At 37.1% G+C, this 25,698-nt stretch overlaps 1 protein-coding gene across 4 annotated transcripts in view; it reads left to right on the forward strand.

Annotated features, from left to right (window-relative positions):
• Positions 1–4,661: 4,661 nt before the first annotated feature.
• The window catches only part of LOC135730484 (uncharacterized), a 32,345-nt gene continuing 11,308 nt past the window's right edge, over positions 4,662–25,698 (forward strand). For 2 of the 4 annotated variants that reach the window (XR_010525982.2, XM_065248453.2), the window contains exons 1-37: positions 4,662–4,890; positions 8,073–8,174; positions 10,123–11,107; positions 12,988–13,058; positions 13,687–13,740; positions 13,852–13,971; positions 14,238–14,276; positions 14,365–14,418; positions 15,148–15,201; positions 15,771–15,878; positions 16,178–16,231; positions 16,747–16,800; positions 16,887–16,931; positions 17,500–17,553; positions 17,644–17,688; positions 17,782–17,835; positions 19,660–19,704; positions 19,824–19,877; positions 20,135–20,179; positions 20,284–20,337; positions 21,434–21,478; positions 21,628–21,681; positions 21,772–21,879; positions 21,954–22,007; positions 22,072–22,125; positions 22,222–22,266; positions 22,534–22,587; positions 22,785–22,829; positions 23,049–23,102; positions 23,186–23,239; positions 23,310–23,363; positions 23,505–23,558; positions 23,695–23,748; positions 24,118–24,162; positions 24,251–24,295; positions 25,115–25,222; positions 25,295–25,348. Coding sequence is in view for 3 of the 4 variants with exons in the window: in XM_065248453.2 (XP_065104525.1) it covers positions 4,849–4,890; positions 8,073–8,174; positions 10,123–11,107; positions 12,988–13,058; positions 13,687–13,740; positions 13,852–13,971; positions 14,238–14,276; positions 14,365–14,418; positions 15,148–15,201; positions 15,771–15,878; positions 16,178–16,231; positions 16,747–16,800; positions 16,887–16,931; positions 17,500–17,553; positions 17,644–17,688; positions 17,782–17,835; positions 19,660–19,704; positions 19,824–19,877; positions 20,135–20,179; positions 20,284–20,337; positions 21,434–21,478; positions 21,628–21,681; positions 21,772–21,879; positions 21,954–22,007; positions 22,072–22,125; positions 22,222–22,266; positions 22,534–22,587; positions 22,785–22,829; positions 23,049–23,102; positions 23,186–23,239; positions 23,310–23,363; positions 23,505–23,558; positions 23,695–23,748; positions 24,118–24,162; positions 24,251–24,295; positions 25,115–25,222; positions 25,295–25,348 (3,114 nt within the window). In the remaining variant the exon portion in view is untranslated. Of the gene's footprint in view, positions 4,891–8,072; positions 8,175–10,122; positions 11,108–12,987; positions 13,059–13,686; positions 13,741–13,851; positions 13,972–14,237; positions 14,277–14,364; positions 14,419–15,147; positions 15,202–15,770; positions 15,879–16,177; positions 16,232–16,746; positions 16,801–16,886; positions 16,932–17,499; positions 17,554–17,643; positions 17,689–17,781; positions 17,836–19,659; positions 19,705–19,823; positions 19,878–20,134; positions 20,180–20,283; positions 20,338–21,433; positions 21,479–21,627; positions 21,682–21,771; positions 21,880–21,953; positions 22,008–22,071; positions 22,126–22,221; positions 22,267–22,533; positions 22,588–22,784; positions 22,830–23,048; positions 23,103–23,185; positions 23,240–23,309; positions 23,364–23,504; positions 23,559–23,694; positions 23,749–24,117; positions 24,163–24,250; positions 24,296–25,114; positions 25,223–25,294; positions 25,349–25,698 lie in introns of those variants that run through there. The other 2 variants (XM_065248454.2, XM_065248455.2) reach the window with 2 other exon arrangements.

Raw genomic sequence — 25,698 nt, forward strand, 5'->3', positions numbered from 1 at the left:
GCTTCGCTGAAGACCGCATCAAGGGGGCAAAGGAGGCGCTGATGAGCACACTTCAAAGCGTAAAAATGACAGATGGGACACCCTATGGACTCGTAGACTAAGCGAGAACGTGCAATTTAAGGCCACGAGACCGAAAGTCCACATGAAGTGCGCCATTTGGCACAGGGCCCGAGGTGGCTATTTTCGTGTAGTGTGTAATATCACTACGCCTGCTGCAGCCATGTTACGGCAGCAAAATCCTTGATAATTACGCCAGAATAAGAGTATAGTTCCTAGCCATATCTGCCTAGAAAATCGCAACTTTTAATTTTCCGTCTGTCTTAGTACACGATGTAACTACAGAAGAGTCAAGTTTTAAATAGGAAAAATATCGAAACTCTTTGGTTATTTTTTAGCGTGATGCTAATGGTCTAATCAGATTCAATGGATTATGCTAAGCTATGCTAAAAGTCATACCGCCAGACCCGGAGATAAGTTGAATGGATTCCAAAACAGTAAAATTCGAATATTTAACTCTAGGGGAGCTGGAAAATGTGCATATTTTCCCAAAAAGTGGAGTGTCCCTTTAAGTTCCTCTAATAGAGATGATAAAGCAATTATGATTAAGCGTTCATCACTCGGGTCAGATGTAATGTTTAAAGTGAATATCTGTTCATAGTTTGGCTTAGAAACAGAACGAGTCCTGTAGTCTGAATTGGTGAGAGCTTCGCCCCTCTCATGTGCTTGACCCAGCAGAAACGCTGCACTCGACTGAGGTCGATAATCAGCTCTCATAAACGCATTAACTGAAATTCAAAATGTACGTTTAGCCTGAATGTGGGTGAGACGCTCTTGAAATGTAGCTGTGCAGATCTGCCATATTGTGAAATTAGTCTAGAAAATTTTTATGAAAGTATGGATGTGGTTGATAAATGCCGGTGTTGCTGCATACCTCACATGGCACAACAGATTTCCTCTGAATTTATAATAGAAACAAAGTGAACAAACAAGAAGAATTTGAATAAAAACACCTCTATTCATTTAGATTTACTTTGCCAAACAAAATGCTCTCTAAAATGGATAAGTTGCCCCCTCGAGAGAGAAGTTCTGTATCATGTGTTGTGTTGTAATTTGTTTTCTTGACACGTTTCAGAATGTGAATAGAAAGTATTTGGTACTTGTTCTTAATGACCTGCTGGGGCTCAATGCCTTGTGAATTATATGAAATAAAACAGATTCCTATTCCACCCTCCTGTCTCTCCTGTCAAAATCTTATGGTTTATGTTGCATGTTTTGTTTAACGTATTTGTCTCATGCATTAGATCAGTGATACTTAAATAGCTTTTTTCTGTTATATCATCATGGCCGCCTCAGCTGCAGCGTTTTATCTTAGCACATAAATCATAATGTGATGCAATGCTTCGGACATACTGCATACCTCGCTTAATCTACTTGCATCATTTATATAAATCAAATGTTATAAATGCTTACACGTGTAGTGCTTAATGCTAGGGATTCTGCTTGCCAATGGTTAACCTTGATTTTGTGCCAGCCGTTTTCAGTCAACTCTGAGGGTGTTGAAAACACATGTCTATATGCCGTTCGGTATTTCCTCTTATACGGTTCTGTTGGCAGTTTCAATGTTATTTTAATCCCAAACTGTGAGATTGTGTGTCGCTTCAACAGTGGGTTGCTGATGATAGACTGCTGTTGTCTAAATCTGGCCTGTCCCACTTTCAAGGGAGTCTTACCATCTGTTTTTCTACAGAAACAAAAAATGAGGATACCCACCCCAACCTGCAGAGTTATATAACAAAAAATTATGATATTTATCCAAAATTCCTCGTATAAATTTACAGACAGATGCAGATTAGTTTGATCACCACCTGGATTCGTCAGACTGATCTCACGGAAAATTTGTGTTGCACGACTTTCTTTTTCATTTTTTCGTATTTTCTTACCATTGTTGCTTGGGGTCGGGGTTAAAATAACTTTCTGTTACATTTTTAGACATCCTAACCCAAACCCCAACTCCAGGTGGAAGAAAAACATGTAGAAACTAATACATAAAAGTACATCCTAACCCCAACCCCAATCGACAATGTAAGAAAACAAATAAGAATAACAATACATAAAGTGACATGAAAAAGAAAGTCATGGACACGAGAAACTATATATAGAAATTTGTGCGAGTGTCACGAAAAAGACATTCGTGCTCAAGGCACGAAAAAAGCTGAATTTCGTGCCATGGACACAAATAAATGTATCAAATTTTGTGTGACTATATCACAAATTTCCGTTAGATCACATTGCAATTCACAGGTATGGATAAGTCACAATTTTATTTTACATTTATACATTGAAAAGGATGTCTAAAATGTTCTGTATTCATTTCTGGTACTATGAGGATCCAAAAGCCTCTAAACGCCACCTCTGTCAAAAATGAGATGCAATGTAAATCGGAAGCTTTAGACACATATTGCTCTCCGCACATATTATACGTTCATCAAATACTTTAGCTTAAAATCCACTTAATCCGGCTCTCAGATCATTTAGAAATACCTAATTTTTTTTTAACCAGAAAACATTACAGGGTATTGCATCAGACCTCTTCATATACAGTATACTATTGTTCAAAAGTTTAGGGTCACCTGCTTTCAGATGGAAAGCATTTACTGTACACAGAGCCGTATTTTACCGAGAAGCCAGGCAAAATCGAGTTCATAATCATGGACAAACTGCCTGCGATAGTAGCCTATGCAATTTTGTCGAGCTTCTCTGTGAATTACAGCTCTGTGTAGTAAATAAAGCTCCATCTAAAAGCCCTGTATGGCAAAAAATTGCCAAAAAATATATTTGCTGAAAAATATTTTGGAATATGTTTACAAAAATAAATTTTTTACTAATATTTGTTTGGGCATTTTTTATACATTTTAAAATACATTTTAAAAGTAAATATATTTTAAAGCATTTAAAAATATATTTAGCCCTCCATATATTTCAATCCAAGGAAATATATTTACTTCACATTGGAAGAAAAACCTGTAAATATGAGAGTTTTAAAAAAGTTAAAATTAAATATATTTTTACCTTCAAAAAATATATACTTTATATATTAACGTTATTTAGCATATAATATTTATAAAATAAATTTTTGCCATATGGGATGTAAAATTAGAAATGTATTTTCTAGCCCTTGAAATAAGTTCGAAATACATGTTGATATATAAAAGTTAAAACTAAATATATTTCCAAATTCAAAAATATATTTAATTATGGGCATAACATTCTACAAAATGTATTTAGCATATATTTAAAATATATTTTTGGCCAGAGAAATGTATATTTTTTGCCATTTGGGGCAGGTGATTGTTACTACTAATCACGAAACCGGCTTTACTGATGAGATATGCATGAGAATCGCAGAAATTAGGAAAAAAAACCTAATCTGAGGGCATTTTGTGAATGTTTGTACTGTAGTTATTTGGAAACAAATATGTGAACATCATAGTGCAAAACTTCTACATAAAAAAATTTAAAGGCCAAAAAAGCAGCCGATAAGGGACTCAGATTAGATGGCAACTTTTATCAAAACTGAATATAAAGCATGAAGATTCCTCAAGAAGTTGCTTGATAAAATGCCACGGGTAGATTGTGGAATACAATTCTAAGTAAAATGTCTAAAATGCGACTTTTTAATTATTTTATTATTTAATTCACAACATAATTCACAATAAATTGATTCCATAATTTTAACGAGTTAACATTTAAATATAAATATATGAGGAAATGACTCTAAACTTTTGTGTGTTTGTGCATTTGAAGGCATCACATCTGAATAAGACCCAGTGCTCTCAGTAGTTGTTTAGTTGTTGAGACTGTCTTCTGATAGGCCGAGGCCTCTGGGAGGGGCTCCGGAGCCTTGCATCACACCCTTTACCGTAAGTTACACACCTCGCCACATTCCTCACGAGGGTCATGTGAATATAACACAAACAGACGCACACATATACTGCACAGTACTTAGGAGAGAGGAATATAATAATAGCAGGGGTGTCCTCCTGATGTGGCTACAAATCGAATTTTATTGTTTTCTGTGGAGACCGAATATTTGGTTTATATGCTACTGTCTGATGTGACAGGTGATCTGTCACAGCAGAAAGCCCTTTTCAGGGCAACGTCCTGATTTAAATCCTAAAGACCTTGCTTAGCTTCGTCAGGAATATACAAGGTATTGTCAGGATGCAACCCTAAGTACAGAATTGACTAAATTGAGTTTTGAATGACAGGAAAAATGACAAAAATCTATTTTGTTGGCAAGCTATAGAGATGTGGGTCTTAACTGATAGATTCTGGATCCAGATTTTACATTGAACCAAATTGTTTATCATATTATCTTGGCTCAAAATCATTGACTTATTAAATCCTAAAGGCTAGCTGGCCTAATTATAATGCTTTACACAATTATTGGCTAATTGCATTTCATCATTTGCATTGTTTTCCACCCTGTCCATGACTTTATCAGAACCCATCAACCTATCACATTTCTCTGATATTTTCTATAACTTCTTTCTCTGTACTTTCCTGTAATGGAAAGAAACCATTGGCATGTACACAAAAACACACAGACTCCCACCCGCACTCATGGGTACTGTTAGTCTACATTGGCTACTGTTAGTCACTTTGTAGTCGCTGTGGTGAGATCTATATTGCTTGTGATCTATAGCTGTACCATGCAGTGTGCGTATGGCACTTGCCATCTTTGGGTCATTTTTTTAGGTTCTGTGCTGTTTTAATATCACCTAGAGGTCCAAGACTGACCAGACCTGCTTCTGAAGTTCTTACGGACTGAACTGCCACACTGAAACCATGCAAGATACCGAAACTCTACTCCAACTTCTCTGCTGTGTCGTAAGTGTCTTTCCTCATTCAAGAAATGTTTGATCGTGAATGTACATTTATAGTTTGCATTTGAGCTATACATTTTGTCTTATGAGGTTGTGTGTTTTGGGAATCAAAGCCATAATTTTGATATTGTGCTGTACCAGCTGTGCTATAGGACAAAACCCAAATTTGCAATACATTGGGATACTTAATGATTATTGTCGAATTTCCCTGCTAAAAAAAATCACAGAAGTCTATTAGTTTCCATTAAAATAACAGTAGGAATCATTCGCTTTTACTATTAAAACCACTGCAAAATTCCTTTAGTGGAGGCGCTGAGTAATGAAACCTAAAGGTCTGGGTTTTCAAGTCAGCAAGGAAACTAATATTATGCTTTCTTGTGTAATTGTTGCCCGGGACAACCACGGTTGCCATAACCACAGCCCAAGTTCAATGTCGACAACAGCGTTAACACCAAACAGCTAATTCTTCCTTTCAATGCAATGCGGTCGGCTACACTGTAGCCCAGATGACATCACCGGCTTTATCAAATGAAAGGGAAGTTCACAGTTTCTGGAGCCCAAGTGAGAAAAGCAAATAGAGGGTATGCAGTCGCCGGCCAGTGTTTGCCTTTAGCTTAAAAATTAAAATCACCCTCATGTGGTTTCAAACTTGTATACATTTCTTTGTTCTGGTGAACACTAAGAAAGATAGTTGTAATCAAACAGGAAGCAGGAGCACCACTCACTTCCATAGTATTAAAAATGCAATGGAAGTGAATGGTGCCCCAAAACTGTTTTGGTTAAAACATTGATTTGTGTTCAGCAGAACAAAGAAATAAATACAGGTTTGATACTGGGTCAGTAAATGATCACAGAATTTTCTTTTTTTTAGGGGGGGTGAGCTATCGCTTTAATCCTCAGTGCATGGAGTGAAATCATAACATTGGGTTTTCTAAGACTTTAAACAGTAACGTTTGCTGACCTGCACTGATTTATCATTGAATAAAATCCTCAGGGAACACCCATACTGATTCAAAAAATCTTAAGCTTGAATTGCTTTGGATCAAAGTTCATTTGGCAGATATGCATAAATAAATACAATAAAATGAATGTAAACAACCAGTGAGAATAAATGTTTGATATATGCATTGTATAGTACTGTATGTCACAGGTTGCATATTTGACTCATAAGGTTAAGACGGCAATGAAAACAACGCATTATTATCATATCAGGGCTTTCATAATAAGGCCATGCGACATTGTCATGGCAATGAGGGATGTGTCTCATGCAGTCCATCTCTGCTAATGTAGTAAATCAATAAAAGGTCACTGAAAAAAATACTTTTCGTTCTTCAGCATTTTCATTGTGTATAATATCTTCATGATTTATGCTCATGGCTCATGTAGTACATGTCTCATCCGGTTATACCAGGCCTCATAGTTTTCACTTAAAATAGAAAAATAGCATTGTTAGGGTCTGGTTTTATGGTATGACCAAGTGACTTACAGCCACTTATATACAGCTTCATATTTCCAGTTGATTTGGATTTCTAGTGAGCTATGATCAGTTGTAAATGCCAGGGATAGCAATCGTATTGAGGCAGTAAATAAAATCACTTGTTTTTAAAAGATTCACAGTGAACATCAAACATGCATTTCTGTTTTATTGGTCTTGGTTTAGGAGGTTAATATATTACACAAATACACACATATTTGTGCCTAAAATTATTGTTTAAATGGAGAGGGAGGGTGGGGTGGTCCCGGACCTCCTATATGGATACACTCTAAAAACAAACGGTGCTATATAGCACCAAAAGTGGTTCTTTGCTCGTAATCATAGAAGAACCGTTTTTAGTGCCATATAGCACCGGTGAAGCACCAGTGAAGCACCTGTGTAGAACCAAATAGGGGCCATATAGCACAACATATGGTTCTACATAGCACTATATGGTTCTACACAGTTGCTTCACTGCTGCTTCACTGGCACTAAAAATGGTTCTTCTATGATTACGAGCAAAGAACCACTTTTGGTGCTATATAGCACCGTTTGTTTTTAGATTGTATAGGGACCACCTATAAAGCACAAAAAAATTAAATTAGGTGGTCCCCTGGCTTTTAATAAAATTAAAATGCTACATGAATTTAAAATTCTCGTGCTGCCCTGCCACAAAACAATACTGTCCATTATTTGTCCCAATTTCGCAATAAACTAATCCAATTTTTTTTCTTTTTTTCAGAAATAAATTCAAACTCTCAAGTGCTCCTCACACTGTTTTCTGGAGGAAATTCTTCTCAAACTATTATTTACACTAATTCACACTAATTTGAGGGGTTGATCCAGGACGTTGATCCAGGACCTACAAAAAATTTTGATCCAGGATCACATCTTACTTTACGAAATCACAACGACCCTATAATGACTGGTCAAATAATCTTTAGACACTACACTCTAAAAACAAACGGTGCTATATAGCACCAAAAGTGTTTCTTTGGTCTTAATCATAGAAGAACCGTTTTTAGTGCCATATAGCACCGGTGAAGCACCTATGAAGCACCTGTGTAGAACCACATAGTGCCATGTAGAACCATATTTGGTGCTATATGGCCCCCATATGGTTCTACACAGGTGCTTCACCGGTGCTATATGGCACTAAAAACGGTTCTTTTATGATTACAAGCAAAGAACCACTTTTGGTGCTATATAGCACCGTTTGTTTTTAGAGTATACTTGAGTATTTTAGTTACATTTTCCAAGCATCTGAGTGTTTGTCTTGGGAAAAAATTACTTTACTAAAAATTTTTTAACTACATTCTAAAGCATAAAATCATACTGTGTATTCCTTTTATACTGCATATTAAAATTGATTTAATACCTATAATTACATAAAAAATGTGTACTTTACTTTACTTGACTAAAAGTACAAAAGTACTTTTTACTTAAGTACAAGTAAAAAAACTAGATGTTTAATGTCCTTAAATATTAAATATAAACCAAAAACTAGTAAAAATTATGATAATATGCTTTGATATATGTTAAATGTTAAATAAAATACAAATACTTGAAAATGCACTTTTATGTAGAAACTAAAAATACTAAAGTAGTGTTTGTCTCTGTCTTTCACATAATTCAAACGCTGCTTAAAATCTTTCTTTTATTATTAAAAAAGACATTATCTGTTGGCTCAACATGGTTCTCACTCTTGACAGGTTATCATGCATCAATTTACCGTAGTAATCGGTGACCCCACAACAGCTTATAACAAATGTCAAGATCACCAATCACTCTGTGTCCAAAATACAACGAAACAGGTAAAATATTTATTATATCTTGCACTACTGTATACAAATAGGGGAGAGCGGGGTAAGTTGTCACACTTTTCACACTGTCTAACATTTACTAGACACAATACATCACAATGATATAAATCTCACACCAAATGAAAGAAGGAAGTTTTGGGCACATATATTGTATTCATTACATTTTCATATCTTATCTCATTACAGAGTTGTAGACTGTTGAACAGAGAATGTTCACTTGTGACAATTTGCCCCATTGGCGGGTAAGTTGTCACCCTAGATTATCTAAAAAGAAGAACACAACTTAATTGTGATTATTGCTTTTCATTTTTTTATTTAAACCAGAACTGGAAATATTAACTTTAGGGCTTTTCACATGGCACTTAACCCTTAGTTATTTTTGTTCTAAACCTGGGGTTAACTATTTCCAGTGTGGAAAGCATGTGACGACTTGCCCCAAAGTCATTGAGAGAACTTGCCCCAAACCAGAGGTGGAAAAAGTACTAAAATATTGTACTCAAGTAAAAGTAAAGTTACTTTAATAATATTTTACTTAAGTAAAAGTAAAGTTACTTGTCTAAAAATCTACTCAAGTAAAAGTAAAAAGTAAGTCATTTTAACTTTACTCAGAGTAAAAGTTACTTTTTTTTACAGCGGGGAGAGGTGGAGGATTCTAGTATAGTTCAAAAACGACAAGGGAATATAAATCTCAAACTAGTTGTTTTTAATTGTAGGAACATCTTTACAATTAAAGTGCAATAACAAAAAGTTAATAAAACAAAAAGCTTTTTTAAAGTAAGAAACATTTATGGAATTGTTTAATGATTTTTACATGTGAGTTATGCACTTTTGAAGGTGGTCAGCAGCTTGTAAATACAATCACTATAGTAAGGTTGTAATTGATGTATTGCAGGTAACATACATTATTTTATTAAACTATATATCTAGTTTAAATGAGCATATAATGAGATGAGTGCCATGTCTATATACATTTGACACGTTTATTATCTTCTTACTTCCCTGACCTGGGTACCTGACATTTATTCTTCTCTCTCTCTCTCTTGCACGCGCTCTTTTTCTCTCTCGCTCTCTCTCTCTCGCGCTCTCTCTCTCTCTCTCTCTCTCTCTCTCTCTCTCTCTCTCTCTCTCTGCAATGTCTAATGACCTGCGCATTCTCGAGGACGTTTTGAAGTTGTGTTTGACTTGACGCGAAGCTGCTAGACCTCGGAAGATAATGCGCATGGTATTAAAAACGCGTCGTGCAATTTCGTACTTAAGAGCATGAATCCTACCTTTCATAGAAATGAAACACTCACTTCGCGTCAGTGGAAAGTGGTCGCTTAAATATGACCAGGTGTTTCTTTCATAAGATTTGAACTGAGGCGGGTCTGCATTTTGTCTCGTCCGTCTCCATGGTTCTTTTTGCGCGTTCCCCGGGCCCCGCCCATTTACATCCGTTTCGCGTCTTTATCACTTTGCTTTTTAAAATATTTTTTACTCAGTAACGGATATGATTTAAAATGTAGCGAAGTACAATACTTTAAATAAAACATACTTAAGTAAAAGTAAAAGTACAGATTTTAAAAACTACTCAAAAAAGTAAAAATACACAAAAAAACTACTCAATTACAGTAACGTGAGTAAATGTAATTCGTTACTTTCCACCTCTGCCCCAAACTGACATGTGTGCTAATGTTGGCTAAATCTCAGGGTTAACTCAACATAGCACGTCAGTTAAAGTATCAAAAGACACGTTATTGAAATAATATTTTTTAACTAACAATATTGCATAAAATTTAAAGTGCACATTTTTACTTTTTAAGCAAGTTGTGCTAAAGTCAGATTGTAGCGATCTTGACCACATGTGATTATAAAGTTGAGTTAGATGAATAAAATCCCATAGTATATTAGGATTAGATGTTTATTTTAATCATATGTTTCTATTGAATCTTATTTAAAGAAAGAAGATCTGGGGACGGCTGCAAATGTTGCCCAAAACATCTCCACCTCACCTAACGTGGCGAAAAGAGATAATCATGATGTAGCTGTCGAGATTGACACTGTAAACAGCAGTTATCAGTGCCTTCATATGATGTCACTTCCTGTTTCACCTGTTGATTCAGCTGGGCAGCAGAGCAGCTTCACAGGTGGGGCTGTGTCATCAGACCCTGATCAGGGAAATGAACAAACCTTTATAAAACAATCATGTTTTTTTGATGCCACGTATAAAGCAACATCCGAATGGACCAAATCTTCTGATTCAGTTCAGACCACCAAAACAACTCAGTTGTTTGTTTTTCCAGAGACCACAGACAGACTTGACTCTGAACGGAAGTCTGAACCTGTCATGAGTGTGAGAAATACTGATCTGACGGCCCGTACTTATCATGTTCCTGAGATGAGTACTGATGTCAGATCAGAGGTCAAAGATCAGACCTTCAAGGAACCATTGCCGACATCACAACTATCTGTCTCTGATTTAAGATATAGAACAGAACATACTGTGACAAATGTCCATCCAACTCATAACGTCTCACAGGATGAATCCACCGAGGGTTCAATCTCACCGGCAATAGGTTCGCCTCAGAACTGGACAGCCGTAACCATGGAAACCAGCACCGGCAGCACCTCGGTCAATAAAGCATCATCACAAGAAAAGCAAGCAGAAATCAGAGCGACTCTGGGACACTCGACACTAAAGCCAACACAGCCCGTAGCAATTACTCAGCAAATGTTGTTTTATCAGCCTGAGAGTCCAGGAGATGAACGAGAGGAACTTGATTCTGCACTGACAGAGAAAGAACAAAAGATTAATACAGATGGTTCTCCACAGGTGAAACGAGAGGATCCCAAAACTATTCCTGAAACAAAAACACACAGAAGTGACAAATCGGAGACTGTTTGTGGCCCTGCTGCATGTCCAGAAAGTCCAAGCACTGAACCAGGTACAGTAATAGAGTCTGCTTATACTGTACACTATCAGAAAAAAATGCTTAATAAAAGGTCCCAAGTTGTCACCTATAAAGGGACACTCCACTTATATGCAAATTTTTCAGCTCCCCTAGAGTTAAACAGTTGATTTTTACCGTTTTGGAATCCATTCAGCCGATTTCCGGGTCTGGCGCAAGCACTTTTAGCGTAGCTTAGCACAATCCATTAAATCTGATTAGACCATTCGCATCGCGCAAAAAAATAACTGTCTAGGAACTATACTCTTATTCTGGCGTAATAATCAAGGACTTTGCTGTAACATGGCTGCAGGAGGCGCAATGATATTACGTAGTGCCCGAAAATAGTCCTCTCCTATAGAAAGTTACCACGGGAACTAGTGGCGCTGCATAATATCATTGCGCTTCCTGTAGCCATGTTACAGCAGCAAAGTCCTCGATTATTACGCCAGAATAAGAGTATAGTCCTAGCCATATCTGCCTAGAAAATTGCAACGTTTTATTTTGCGTTGACCTTAGTACACAATGTAATTACAGAAGATTCAAGTTTTAAAAAGGAAAAATATCGAAACTCTTTGGTTATTTTTAGCGCGATGCTAATGGTCTAATCAGATTCAATTAATTATGCTAAGCTATGCTAAAAGTACTAGTGCCAGACACGGAGATCAGCTGGATGGATTCCAAAACAGTAAAAATCAAATGTTTAACTCTAGGGGAGCTGGAAAATGAGTATATTTTCAAAAAATTGAGAGTCCCTTTAAAAAGGTCTTAATGTGTACCATTTAGGTAATACATTTGGTACCAATGTGTACCTCTGAGTATGTAGCCCTAAGGAAATATATGAACTCTTTAGGTGCAAAGGTGTACTTTTCGAAAAGGGTACTGCCCAGTGACAGCTAGGGACCATTTTTTGACTTTTTTTCTGTCAGTGTGATTCTGTACCTTATCATATTTTAAAGGTACTGTGTGCACATTTTAAACAAAATGCAGCTGTAAAACTGCAGAAACATGGCAGCGCAAAATAGCGATTTCCATAAGCAGCCCCGCGGTGTATGTAGATAAAAACCTCTCATTCTTAGGTAATAAAAACAATACAGTGAGGTATTTATACACCACTTCATTTCTGTCAAGAGATCTTCCTAAACTTTACCCAGTGCACCTTTAAAGGTTATGTGCCATTTATTCTGTATCAAAATACTTTTGTTTCACAGTTTAATTTCTATGTGAAATTTCCCCTGAATGCTGTGTCTGTGTGGTGCTCTGCTTATTTCATAATTGCAGTGTAAGGTTGAGTCTGTTGAAAGGTACTTAACGTTGACTTGAAAGGTTTTTTGGAGAAGCAAAAATGGTTAATGACAGGCGAGAGCGTTTGGGATAGTATATGAACTTTTTTGACATTTGGGTATAAAGTGTTTTAATGCTACAATATATGGTGTGAAAATGTCTGAGTGCTGCCCTCTTCAGGTTGAACGTTGGCTACTGCAGTTGAATTTTCATGTTGGATGTTGCGGTACTGCGTGATGTAACCGGTACGAACATACATAAGCAGGTTCAAGCTCACCACGCCCTTCTTACGATCTCACCACACACACCATCTCAGTTCATCCCCTCTATCTCCGTTGGGATCTGCCCACTTTTCTTGCATTTTTCCAAGTATTGCCAGTGGAGTCAGGCTCTGACCATGGGTTTAGTTACTCTTTAAGCAGTAATTATTTCCTGTTTATTACATTATTTCATTTTCTTTTTGTAAATCTGTAAGATAATTTCCCTTAGGAGATTAAACATCCCACACAAAAACAGCCACACTTCTCTAATAACCAGTGCAGATGAATGATAAACGAATAGTGGGTAACCTATACGTCCATCTGTCTCCTCAGCCAATCAGATGCACGGAAGCATCCACACAGAAGACCCTGTAGTACACAGACCAGGCTTAAGAGGACCACGGGTAAGAAATTTCATGCAATATCTTATTGTTTGGATGGTTGTTTTGTAGAAAAATCTTTACTTCTGTCTAATGCTGTGCACACGTGGTCATCTCAGGCCCCATTCCTAGTCTGAGCCTCTACAGGAAATTGAGTTTTCTGATGGATTATTCAATTAGATTTGCAGTAGAGGAGAGGGAGGGTCATTTACCTCCAGTGAGTAAGGTTTATGAACAAGAAAGGACTTATTGAATGACATTGAGAGAGAAATATTATCCTAGAAAGAGAAAAAAGCATTGCAGGAATTATTTAATAAAGCCAGCACTTTTCTGTGAGTTGGAGAGAGGGAATCTGTTTTTTGTGGGATTTTGGGTCTTATACATAAATCTAATTATTTTATACAGATGTTTCAGTGTGCAATCTTTAAAGGTTGGATAAAATTTTCATTCTTTACAATTATAAATAAGCTTTTTGACTGACACTAAGTGAAAGAGAGAGAGAAACAGGGTGGTAGGCTGGATACAGTAGATTTGCCCTGCACTTGCGCCCTCTTGTGGTAGACAGGTTTATATACAGTACTTTGATATTTTTGCAAAGCATTGCCCATAGACATTTTCTCTTTTATCATACTGAAACATTGACTCTTTTCAGGGGTATCCAGGCCTACGTGGGTTGCCAGGTCCTCCAGGTGTAAAAGGAGATAAAGTATGTTTTAATAATCAATTATTTTACATATTAAATGAATTATAAGCATACATTTTGCCACATTCGTTCTTTCAGAGCAAGTCATTTAATGAGTGTTTGGGTGTCATACAGGGTTACGCAGGAGTCATGGGCCGAACGGGTCATACGGGATACAGAGGACCAATCGGACCACCTGGCATGCCTGCAATTATAGTGTGGCAAACATCAGAGGAAGAATGGAAAGCATTCAAGGTGCATGATTGCTGCTGTCATTTCTGTCACATATATATTTTCTGCCATTTAGTTTTAGCACTTAGTATAAATGCAGTCGTTTTGTGATCAAAAGTGTCCAATACCAAGATAAAGTGCACTTCGTGTAAAATGAAATAGCTTTTATAAGCCTTTTTATCTTACAGTATTTAAACATGCAATAGTTTTTAAAGAAAATAGTCATTTTATTTTTAGATGTAAAACTGTATGGTTACACATTCACATCTCACTTTTTGTCTTCCTTTTAGAAAAAGAAGTACTACAAGAAACTTGTGTCATTGTGGCCGGTAACTAACCACTTACAGCAAACTTAAAGTAGCCTAATTGGGGTAGCATGAAATGCTGCAAATTGAAATCATGTCTTTTTTTACTTAGAGAGTAAAGGGATTGCGAGGGCCTCTGGGACTACCGGGAGATCCAGGACCACCTGTAAGAAATAATATTAAACTTTTTTTTTTCACTTTTTTTGAAAATATGCTCATTATCCAGCTCCCCTAGAGTTAAATATTTGATTCTTACCGTTTTGGAATCCATTCAGCTGATCTTCGGGTCTGGCGCTAGCACTTTTAGCATAGCTTAGCACAATTCATTGAATCTGATTAGACCATTAGCATCACGCAAAAAACCCCAAAGAGTTTCAATATTTTCGTAGTGATATTACGCACTGCCCGATAATAGTCCCCTTGGTTACTTTTAATAGCAGGGGACTATCTTCGGGCAGTGCGTAATATATCACTACGCCTGCTGCAACTATGTTACATCAGCAAAGTCCTTGATTATTACGCCAGAATTAGAGTATAGTTCCTAGCCAGATCTGCCTAGAAAATCACAACTTTTAATTTTCTGTCAGTCTTTGTACACGATGTAACTACAGAAGAGTCAAGTTTTAAATAGAAAAAATATCCAAACTCTTTGGTTATTTTTTTGCGCAATGCTAATGGTCTAATCAGATTCAATGGATTATGCTAAGCTATGCTAAAAGTGGTAGTGGTAGTGCCAGAGATCAGCTGAATGGATTCCAAAACAGTAAGAATCAAATGTTTAACTCTAGGGAAGCTAGAAAATGAGCATATTTTCACAAAAAGTGGAGTGTCCCTTTAAGTATTTAATCAATATGACTCAATATGACTCTTAAGTTAAAATGTAATCTTTTTATAGGGACTTTCTGGAGTTCCAGGGAAACAGGGGAAGAAGGGAAAGCCAGGGAAAATTGTAGGTATCATCTCTGGCACTAGATAAATGTCAATTACATAGAGACACATGATGTGTATTTATACTGAGTGTGATCAAACCACATGGAGACATCAGACTGTGTATAAAGAATTTGACAACCTCGTTGGGTCAACAAGCTTCAAGAAGCATGAAGTCAACAAGGGACACTTTGTTCAGACTCTAGCTGATTCAAAAGCAAAGCCATGCCGTGAGCATTTGTATCATAAGCAAACAGACCGGTTGCCATTTGTATCATAAGAGCAGTTTTATTTTCGGGATTAAGTGTGTCAAAAGAGAAAATCTGATCAAGATGCATGTTCACAGAGCTTTTTTAACAGTGACGCAGGTTTTATAAATCACAAAAACATGTCATATCAGTACTGGATAAAGATATATTAGCAACGGCAGTATGAGCTTATGTACTTGTGAAATTTACAGTCTCAAATTGATACCTCAGTTTTGCAGGGTTGTGTATACTTTACATTTTTGTTCAATAAAATGCTTAAGAATTAAACATCAGATATCAAATGTTGATGAACTGTACCTTTTCTGTTCTTGTCTTGAATTAGGGAAGAATTGGACCTGTTGGAATGCCAGGCACACCCGGTATGCCAGGCCAAGAGGGCACACATGGGGAAAATGGGGAGACGGGCCCACCAGGACCACCCGGGATGAATGTGAGAACTATGAAAATCTATTTATTCTAAAAAAGACAGTGTTGAGCCAAAAAGAGACAAACCCAACCCCTAGCTGGGTTGTTAAAACCCAAAATGCTAGGTTGTTTAACCCATTGCTTGATGAAATGTAAACATTTTGTTGGGTTGGCTGGGTTTGTCCCTTTTTGCCCCAACTCTGGCTTGAAAATAACCCAGCATTTTTTCTGTGTTCTATTCTGAATTGTTTCCGCGTTGTTTTAGATTTAATATTTGCATTTGTTTTTTAGTATATGCATGTATATGTGTGTGATTTTCTGTAGGGTCTGAAGGGTTATGAAGGAGAAAAGGGATTTAAAGGGGAGCTGGGTGAGTGGGTAAGAATGGCCAGAGTTACTCTGTGAATAATGCTATAACTAGGCCCACATGGATTTGTGTTCAGTTTGTCATACAGTATGAATCCCCCCATGCATGTGTGTTTAAAGGGGACATTTCACAAGACTTTTTAAGATGCCAAATAAGTCCTTTGTGTCCCCAGAGTATGTGAAGTTTTAGCTCAAAATACCATATAGATCATTTATTATAGCATGTTAAAATCACCACCTGGTAGGTGTGAGCAAAAATGTGCTGGTTTTGGGTGTGTCCTTTAAAATGCAAATGAGCTGATCTCTGAACTGTATGTACACTACTCAGTAAATTTTTGCAGCTTGTCTCATAAAGTCTGCTTGCTTAAAAAAATTTGAATAAGTTCCATCTGGACCTCACCGTAACTAATCCAACTGATTCAGAGAAACATATCCAGGGCCTGAATAAGAATACACAACACACTGACAAACAAGTATGTACTGTAAAGTGCCATGTATAACTAAAATGTGTCTTGTGTTGATCTCAGGGGGAACTTGGAGAACCAGGACCACAAGGAACCAAAGGATTAAAAGGACAGAAGGTATGATAGTGTTCCTGCTCTCCAGACCTGCATTTGATAAGCATGATGGTACTTATTTTTACCAATTGTTTCTTCTATTTATTAAGGGAAATAAGGGGGAGAAGGGCCAAGCAGGAGTAACAGGGTATACTGTAAGTAACACACCATAGTCCATTTTATTGTTAATGATTCTGTGTTATTTCTGATAGATTTCAGTAAGCAAACCACAAACAATGATGCATCGTATTATTTAATTTGCATTTGTATTTTAATATTTCATTGTATTTAATAGGCTTTATGCCCAGCTGCACTACTTCCTGAACTTCAGCCAGCTCCTTGTTTCCTGTCCGCCATTATTGGACAAACTGATTAATCCAGGTGTGCCTGACCTCAGTAGTCACAAACAAACTGATTAATCCAGGTGTGCCTGACCTCAGTAGTCACAAACAAACTGATTAATCCAGGTGTGCGTGACAACAACAATAATCAGACACAACTGGATTAATTAGTTTGTTTGTGACTACTGAGGTCAGGCACACCTGTATTAATCAGTTTGTCCAATAATGGCAGACAGGTAACAAGGAGCTGGCTGAAGTTCAGGAAGTAGTGCAGCTGGGCAATAAAGCCTATTGAAACAAAATGTGTCTGGGGCTGCAACAAGTCATAATCGCAATTTTGACGATGTCATCATTTGAATTTACAACAAGTTTTCTTACACAGGGACCACCTGGACCCACAGGAGCACGGGGTTTCATAGGAGCATCTGGTCCACGTGTATGAGTTGAAACCACCATCATCATCATTATATCAGACTTTATCATACAAAATAAACCTGTTAGTTATTTATACAAATTTCTTACTCAGGGAGAGCCGGGCGGACTTGGGTTCACTGGATCACCAGGACCCCCAGTATGTTGCAAAGCTTTATTCCAATTTATTTCATGCCATCTCTCTATTCTTCCATGTTTGTTCAGTAAATTGACCCTTGACCTCTCTTTACAGGGACGTATGGGACCAAGAGGGTTAAAGGGAGTTCCGGGTGTCAATGGACCGCCTGTAAGAAAAATCATGAAGAAAATTCTTGGTTTATAATAAAGTCCCCACGGTTCTAGAAAAACTTCTGAAAAAATATCAGGGAATTCAAAGAGACGTTTGGGTTTCAGGCCTTTAGGGGCATGGAAGTGCCTATTCTGGGAAAATTACTTTTCCTAATTATACATTAAAATATTTTAGCTGGATATCAGCACAGTTAATAAAACAGTTTTATTAAAACATTTGTGCACTATTATACCATGGTGAAAGTGATTTCGCCAATTATGATGATCCTGGATCAACACAATAGGTTCTGGATCAACATTTTCATTAACCAATAAGATTGCAGGATAGGATTAGGGTGTATGTTAGATTTAAGTTTATGATTGGGTTAGGGGCATTTAAAAAAAATGTATAAAAAAAATTCACACTTATTTGAGGGATAAAAATTTATGGGATTTGAGTTAAGGGTAAGTTGGGGATTCTTTGATTAAACGTTGATCCAGGACCAACAAAAAATTAATTTTATTATTTGTCTTTAAGACGCACATCTTGTCAAATGTCTTAACATACACTGCAAAAAATGATGTTCAAGAAAAAATGTTCTTAGTATTTTTGTCTTGTTATCTAAAAATTCTTAAATTAAGATGCTTTTTCTTGATGAGCAAAACTACCAAAGAAAATAAGTCTAGTTTTTAGACCAAAAATATCAAATTTAAGTGATTCTGTGAATAAAACAAGCAAAAAAAATCTGCCAATGGGCAGAAAAAATCTTGAAATTTTTTCTTAAACACTAAATTCAAGAAAAATTTGCTTAGCCCACTGGCAGATATTTTTGCTTGTTTTATGCACAAAATCACTTAAATTTTATATTTTTGCTCTAAAAACTAGACTTATTTTCTTGGTTTGTTTTGCTCATCAAGAAAAAGCATCTTAATTTAAGTATTTTAGATATTTTTACTGAAAACAAGACAAAAATACTAAGATTTTTTTTTCTTGAAAGTCATTGTCATGTAACCACTGCAAAAAATGACATTCTTACTTAGTATTTTTGTCCTGTTTTCAGTAGAAATATTTAAAAATTCTTAAATTAAGATGCTTTTTCTTGATGAGCAAAATGACCTAAGAAAATAAGTCTAGTTTTTAGACAAAAAAGATCAAATTTAAGTGAATTTGTGCTTAAAACAAGCAAAAATATCTGCCAATGGGGTGAGAAAAAAAATCTAAATCTAAAAATAAGATTTTTTTTCTTAAACACTTAATTTAAGCAAAATTTTCTCGCCCCATTGGCAGATAATTTTGCTTGTTTTAAGCACAAATTCACTTAAATTGTATAGACTTATTTTCTTAGGTAATTTTGCTCATCAAGAAAATACATCTTAATTTAAGAATTTTTAGATATTTCTACTGAAAACAAGACAAAAATTCTAAGTAAGAAAGTCATTTTTTTGCAGGGTAGGGCAATGTTTGTGGTAACGGTGGTATAAGCGGATGACTCTGTTCCTTTGAATTATTGTGTATTATTTTCGAATAATTCAATGGCCCGCCCCTAACTATTCCTTACACAGAATAATCATTAAAAATATCAAATAAAGTCAGAGCCGATGGTGTAGTGGGCAGCGCTCCGACATGTGGTGCTTTCGCACTTCCTGCAACCCGAGTTCTATTCCTGACTCGTTGTCAGTTGCCGATCCCATGCACCTCTCTCCTCCCTGTACTTTCTTGTCCTCTCCTCACTTACTGTTAAATAAAGGCAAAACTGGCCAAAAAAATCACAAGCTCTGGGAACCCTGAATGGTTTATAATGTTGACTACATATAGGGACATTTACATGTTGTCTTTTTATAGGGACAACTTGGTGAAATTGGACCTAAAGGACTCCCTGGCAAAACAGTAAGGTTTTTAAGTCTGTATTTTGTTACCTATACTTCTAAACAGATTGCATAGTAGTTGATGAAATGGGTCATATGGGTCAAAATGCAGTCCATATGTTGTTATACTGTATATTACAGGGAGAAGAAGGTCCCGATGGTATTGTTGGTGTTTTTGGACCTCCTGGATCACAGGTGCTGTCTGTACATTTAAACTTTTTTTACATCAAAATGTTTGGTCCTTTGACACTCTCAAACTGAGGCCGTGTCAGTTTAGGCCATCTGAGTCATTTTTCCCACCGGTCTGAATCATACCCCCTCAAAATTCTGACTGAAAGCTCAGAGAGACTTACAAAATTGGTTTGATAGATTCATATATGTCAGCATACAGATTGTATGTCTGTATTCTGTTCATTAAACGTGTAATGGCCATAAAATATGTTCTTCTCCAGGGCAAACCAGGGGGAGATGGACCACCAGGTCCAAAAGGAGACCATGTATGTGCATTTCATAAAACAATTTAACATTTCTTGCATATGCTGTATGGATTGTCCTGAGTGATGCTAAGTCCATGACTTCTTTTTGTATGTTTCATAAACAGGGTGATGTGGGAATTGAAGGAGCCATTGGAGATCCAGGACCACCGGGCATTAAAGTAAGCTTGCAGCTCATTTCTAAGAGTTATAAATGAGTGATGGATTTCTTCAGGTATCTTGTAAATGTATTTAATACTATCGTATATGGTGCTTCTATAGAAGGGTCGCACACTGGATGCGCAGCTCAGCGCCACGTCGAGTCGCATCCAGGACAACTCGGAGGTATTGTACACCGAAAGTGCACGTTTAATACCGCGAGCTTAGTCAGATAGCGTCTACTTCAAAATGCAAAATAAACATTAGCAGCCAATGTTATTCGTTAATGATTTGGGACAAATACGATGTTATTTAATGTTAAACTATGTGAGTGGCGCTCTGTGGCGCGACAGGGATTTGAGTAACTTCCTGAGTCGTCAATGGGCGCTGCGGACAGGCGCCACCTATCGGCGCCGGTGTGCGTATACTCCAACCCAGTCTCACCCCATGGCGTCAATATTTGACGACACTTGACCATGCGTCAACATTTTTGACGAACTGGGGACTTCAATACTATTAAGTCCGTTGCATTCTCTTTCCTATTTTCTTACCATTTTCGCGTCGGTTTAGGGTTAGATTTACATAATGACATCCCTACCCAAACCTAACTCTAACCCCAACGCCAGGTGACAACTGTTTAATTTCGCGTACCTAACTCTAACCCCAACGCCAGGTGACAACTGTTTAATTTCGCGTACCTAACTCTAACCCCAACGCCAGGTGACAACTGTTTAATTTCGCGTACCTAACTCTAACCCCAACGCCAGGTGACAACTGTTTAATTTCGCGTACACTGTTTAATTTTGCGTAATCTAACCCTAAACCGATGCGAAAATGGTAAGAAAATAGGAAAGAGAATTCAACGGACGTAATAGTATTGAAGTCCCCAGTTCGTCAAAAAATGACGCGAAAGGTATACCCTCCGCGTCAACATATTGACGCATGGTCAAGTGTCGTCAGATATTGACGCCATGGGGTGAGACTGTGTTACATACTCATAAAAAACAATGTGATTTTTTTTTGAATGACGTGGCGCTGAGCTGCGCGTCTGGTGTGCGACCCCCTTATGATAATGTAGCTGCGTATGTTTCTAAACATAAAGTAATATCCTTGTTTAAGGGTTCCAGTGGAAAAGCAGGAATACGTGGGCCCACAGGTGATCCAGTAAGATTTCTTAAACCAGTTCATGAGTGTTGTAGGACAAATATGGGATTGTTGCAGGAACTTCTGGAAAAACAATATATTTTTTTTCATTGTGTAGCTAGAGAAAAATATCTAACAGTGTGGTTGACTCGTCTGTCTGTAATCTTCAGGGTCTAACAGCACATCGTGGAAGGAAAGGTGATTTGGGCGAAAAGGGAGATCGAGTGAGTTACCGAGGTCCAGATACACTGTTCACAAAGATTTAGATCTGGAAATGGAAGGAGCAGAAATAAGTAATTTCTGGTTGTTGTCAGGGTCCTCCAGGTTTACTGGGTGAACAGGGTTTCAGAGGAAGAGGAGGTCAGTCTGGTGTGCAGGGAGAGATTGGCCCCATTGGTCTTGTTGGTTTTGCAGGGCCCGTAGTAAGTGATTGTTTTTAACTATCTGAAAACTGGCTACTTTAAAAGTACTTTGTGACATATGGCTTTTTGTTTAGGGCTATGACGGAGCTATTGGAGATTCTGGAAGACAGGGACAAGATGGACTTAAGGTATGGTAGAGCAGAATGTAAGTTCAGTGAGTTGAGAATTAAATTAATCAAATGATATCTTCAGGGAGAGAGAGGTCCTCCTGGTATCCATGGTGTTCCTGGACCACGAGGTGATAAGGTGATGAAATGTCACTTAAAATGGATTTGTAATAGATTTACATTATATCACAAAGTACTGTACAAAAAATAAGAGCATAATATTTTACCTCAAAAGGGTCGGATTGGCCAAGGTGGATTTTCTGGTTTTCCAGGACCTTTGGTACGTAACCTTTTTTTTTGGTGCATGCACAAATGACATAAATATTTTATGGTTGAACCGATTTGCATAGTCTTATCACTCTAAGTGTTGATTTCCGGAGAAGTTTTTAAGTCTATGAATAGATGTGCCATTATCTGCAACATTTATGTGATGTGACAGCCTCACTTCCTTTGAAGAATAAACTAACAGACAACCTGGACCATTCCTAAACACTGTTATTAATTAATTTAGATAATTAATTAATTGTAGTTTAATCTTGTTTTATAGGGCGAGATGGGCAAATCAGGAGAACAAGGACCCGAAGGAGAGCCCGGTATAAAGGTTCCCTTGTACATGAGATTATTACTACTTAAAAGCCATTTTTTCATTTGTATCCAAGTATCCAAGTATTATGCAATGTTTGCTCTTCTTTTTCTCGCTGTTTTGATTATAATGATCTCATTTGCATATTCAGAAAATAATTGGACTAAATAATCCAATATAACCCCTTGATGACATTTTATTTTAATGTGGGACAGGGTAGACTAGGGGTCCCAGGAGGAACTGGATTTAAAGGTCAAAAGGTAGGCCTACATTTACAAGTTTCTTTAGACTGTAGCATAGCAAACTACTGGATCCTTTAGTCAAGCATGGCTTAACATCACAACAAACTTAGCCTTATTGTTTAAATGTTGTTTAGCATGGGTCATGACTCATGTTAGTTTTTTTTTAAGTTTAAAGGGTTTAGGTGGGCATCTGAGCTAACTCACTATGGTTTGCTTCCATGTTCATCATTGTTTTAGGGACTCCAGGGTGATTCTGGGAATCGAGGGCAGGATGGGATTGATGGTGCACATGTAAGAGCTACTTATAAATATTTACACTTTAATGAATGCTCATTTGTCTCATTCATTATCCACAAGAGTCATTTGTGTTACAGGGAGCTGTTGGACCACCAGGATCAGATGGAGATAAAGGAGCTCAAGGACCCCAGGTAAGACCTCTTTCAAAGCAATGAAGACCTGATCAGACCTAATTCTGGTTTTGTATTAATGTTTAAACAGGGATTACAGGGAACGCCGGGTGTACCGGGAATCCAAGGTCTTTTTGGAAAAAATGTGAGTTTCAAATTTCCCACATGATTGATATGATTTTCATTCTCTTCTGTCTCCTTGTTATGTTATTCACCATTGGTATAAGCTCTTAAAAACTTGCTTTGCCAGTCTAGTAGAACGATGCTTATAAAATAACTTTTAAAGGGGGAAGTAGGGAGCCGAGGTCTGGCTGGCAAACCCGGAAAGCCCGGAATCAAGGTAAGTTAGCAAATAAAGTTCTAACCAAATGTTTTATTAGAAACTAAACATGGCAGCCAGTTCTCAGTTCCGTTTAATATTGTTTTATGACATTTTATGACATAAATTGTAGACGTACACTTTGTCTGTGTCTCAGGGTTTTAAAGGCACAGAGGGTTTGAAGGGGCTTCCTGGCAGTCCTGGAGAAAATGTGAGGGTTTTCATAAAAACTTCAGTGACGTCATGTGACAACATTACATACACTGTTAAAAAAGTCCTATTATGTACAAATTTTATACAAATATACATTTGGTATACATATAATAAACATTTGAGGTCGTAATATGCACTCTTTGGTAACAATATGCACCTTGGAGTTATTAACATTAACTTTTTAGTTGTTAATGTGTACTTTTTAAAGGGTACCACCACCCCAGTGACAGCTAAGGGCCCATTTATTTTGTAACAGTACTCACAAACAGGTCTTATCTTGTCCATCAAACCAAACACAGATCTGTTCAATAACCATGTGTTCATTTACATTTAAATACATTTCTACAGTCTGTTCATTTGTGTTTAGGGTAAAAAAGGCCCAGATGGACCAAAAGGAATGCCTGGTTTGCCAGTAAGTGGTTTATATTTCTTTTTTATGATTAATCTTTCAGGTTGTAGAGCTGTTGAAATAAATTGAATTTCATTTATTTCTTATCTAGGGTTTGCGAGGAATACCAGGCCAGAAGGGTTACCCTGGTCCCCTTGTAAGGATTTAATACACATGCAGTTGTTATTAGTTGTTATTACACGGCTCTCTGAAATGCTTGATTCTGATTGGTCAGTTGAGACATTTGCAGGTTCGTTCTTTTCAAATAATAACCTCAAATAGCTCCAAAGTAATAACGCATAGCCGGTACTACTTGTACGATTAAAATCGCTCCGCGCCAATAAAGATTACTAGCTGTTTGGCGCCATCTTGTGACAAACACTGGACAACCATAATTTTAACATGTACGGAAAAAACAAAACATTTAAACAGTGGATAGAAGAACGAACAACGACAAGACACAGAGAGCTTACTGAGACTGAACTTGACAAAATAGAGCATGACAGCTATGAAGCCAACACACAAAAAAATACAGAATGGGCATTAAAACTTCTCAAAGACTGGTTAAAGAGAAAAAAATGGAGACAGACAAGTATGAAGCAGAGGATCTTAATAAGGTATTACGATCATTTTATGCATCTGTGCAAAGTTTCGCGGAAGGATAAAAATGTTAATTTAAAACAAATATGCCAATAAAATGTTTCAAATTCATATTCATGTCCAGTTTTTTTTTTATATGGCAAGTAGCCGTGTAATAAGCGGGATAATGTAGAGGCAGCCGGTAGTTATCGGGAAATAAGCCGCTTCGCGTCGGGTCCTAATCACACTGTCGGGGCTTATTTCCCGATAACTACCGGCTGCCTCTACATTATCCCTTACTTACATCATCTTTCATTCAATGCTGCAATAACAATATTTTACAGCGTGCTTGCTTATTAAGTAATAATAATAACTTTTTAAATGTCATGATCTAAAGGGCCTACAGGGAAACATTGGCCAATGGGGTCAGATGGGACAGTGGGGGCCAGTCGGAGAACAAGGACCCCAAGGGCTCCCTGGGCCACATGGAGTGCCAGGTTACCCTGTAGGTTTTGTTTTACCTTTATATTTATTTATTGGAGATAGGGCAGATCCCATCATGTGTGATTTCATGCAGGGCAAAGATGGACCACCTGGACCTTCTGGGCCACCAGGAGACAAAGGAATTAAGGTGGGCCAATTTCTTCAAGTATAACGTTCATTGACTATGTAACCTTTGCATTTGTTTTATAATAAGACCCAGTTTTGGGGGTTACACGTAACATGCGTTACGTAATAATATTTATTTTCTGAAGTAATGAGTAAAGTGAGCCAAAACGCATGACTTTTTAAAAGTACACATTAATATTTTATTTCCTTTTTTTTTTTAAAAAGTAATGCAAGTTACTTTTTTAGTTGAATTAATTTGCTAAAAAAATTATGTACTGAATTAAACTAAACATAGTCACATTATGCACTTTATGCGTACACGCCTGTATGGGGACAGTTTGAGTCAAAAACTCAGATGGCAGGCCGGAGCTC

This window comes from Paramisgurnus dabryanus, chromosome 11, assembly GCF_030506205.2.
Source record: "Paramisgurnus dabryanus chromosome 11, PD_genome_1.1, whole genome shotgun sequence".
Classification (NCBI taxonomy): Eukaryota; Metazoa; Chordata; class Actinopteri; order Cypriniformes; family Cobitidae; genus Paramisgurnus; species Paramisgurnus dabryanus.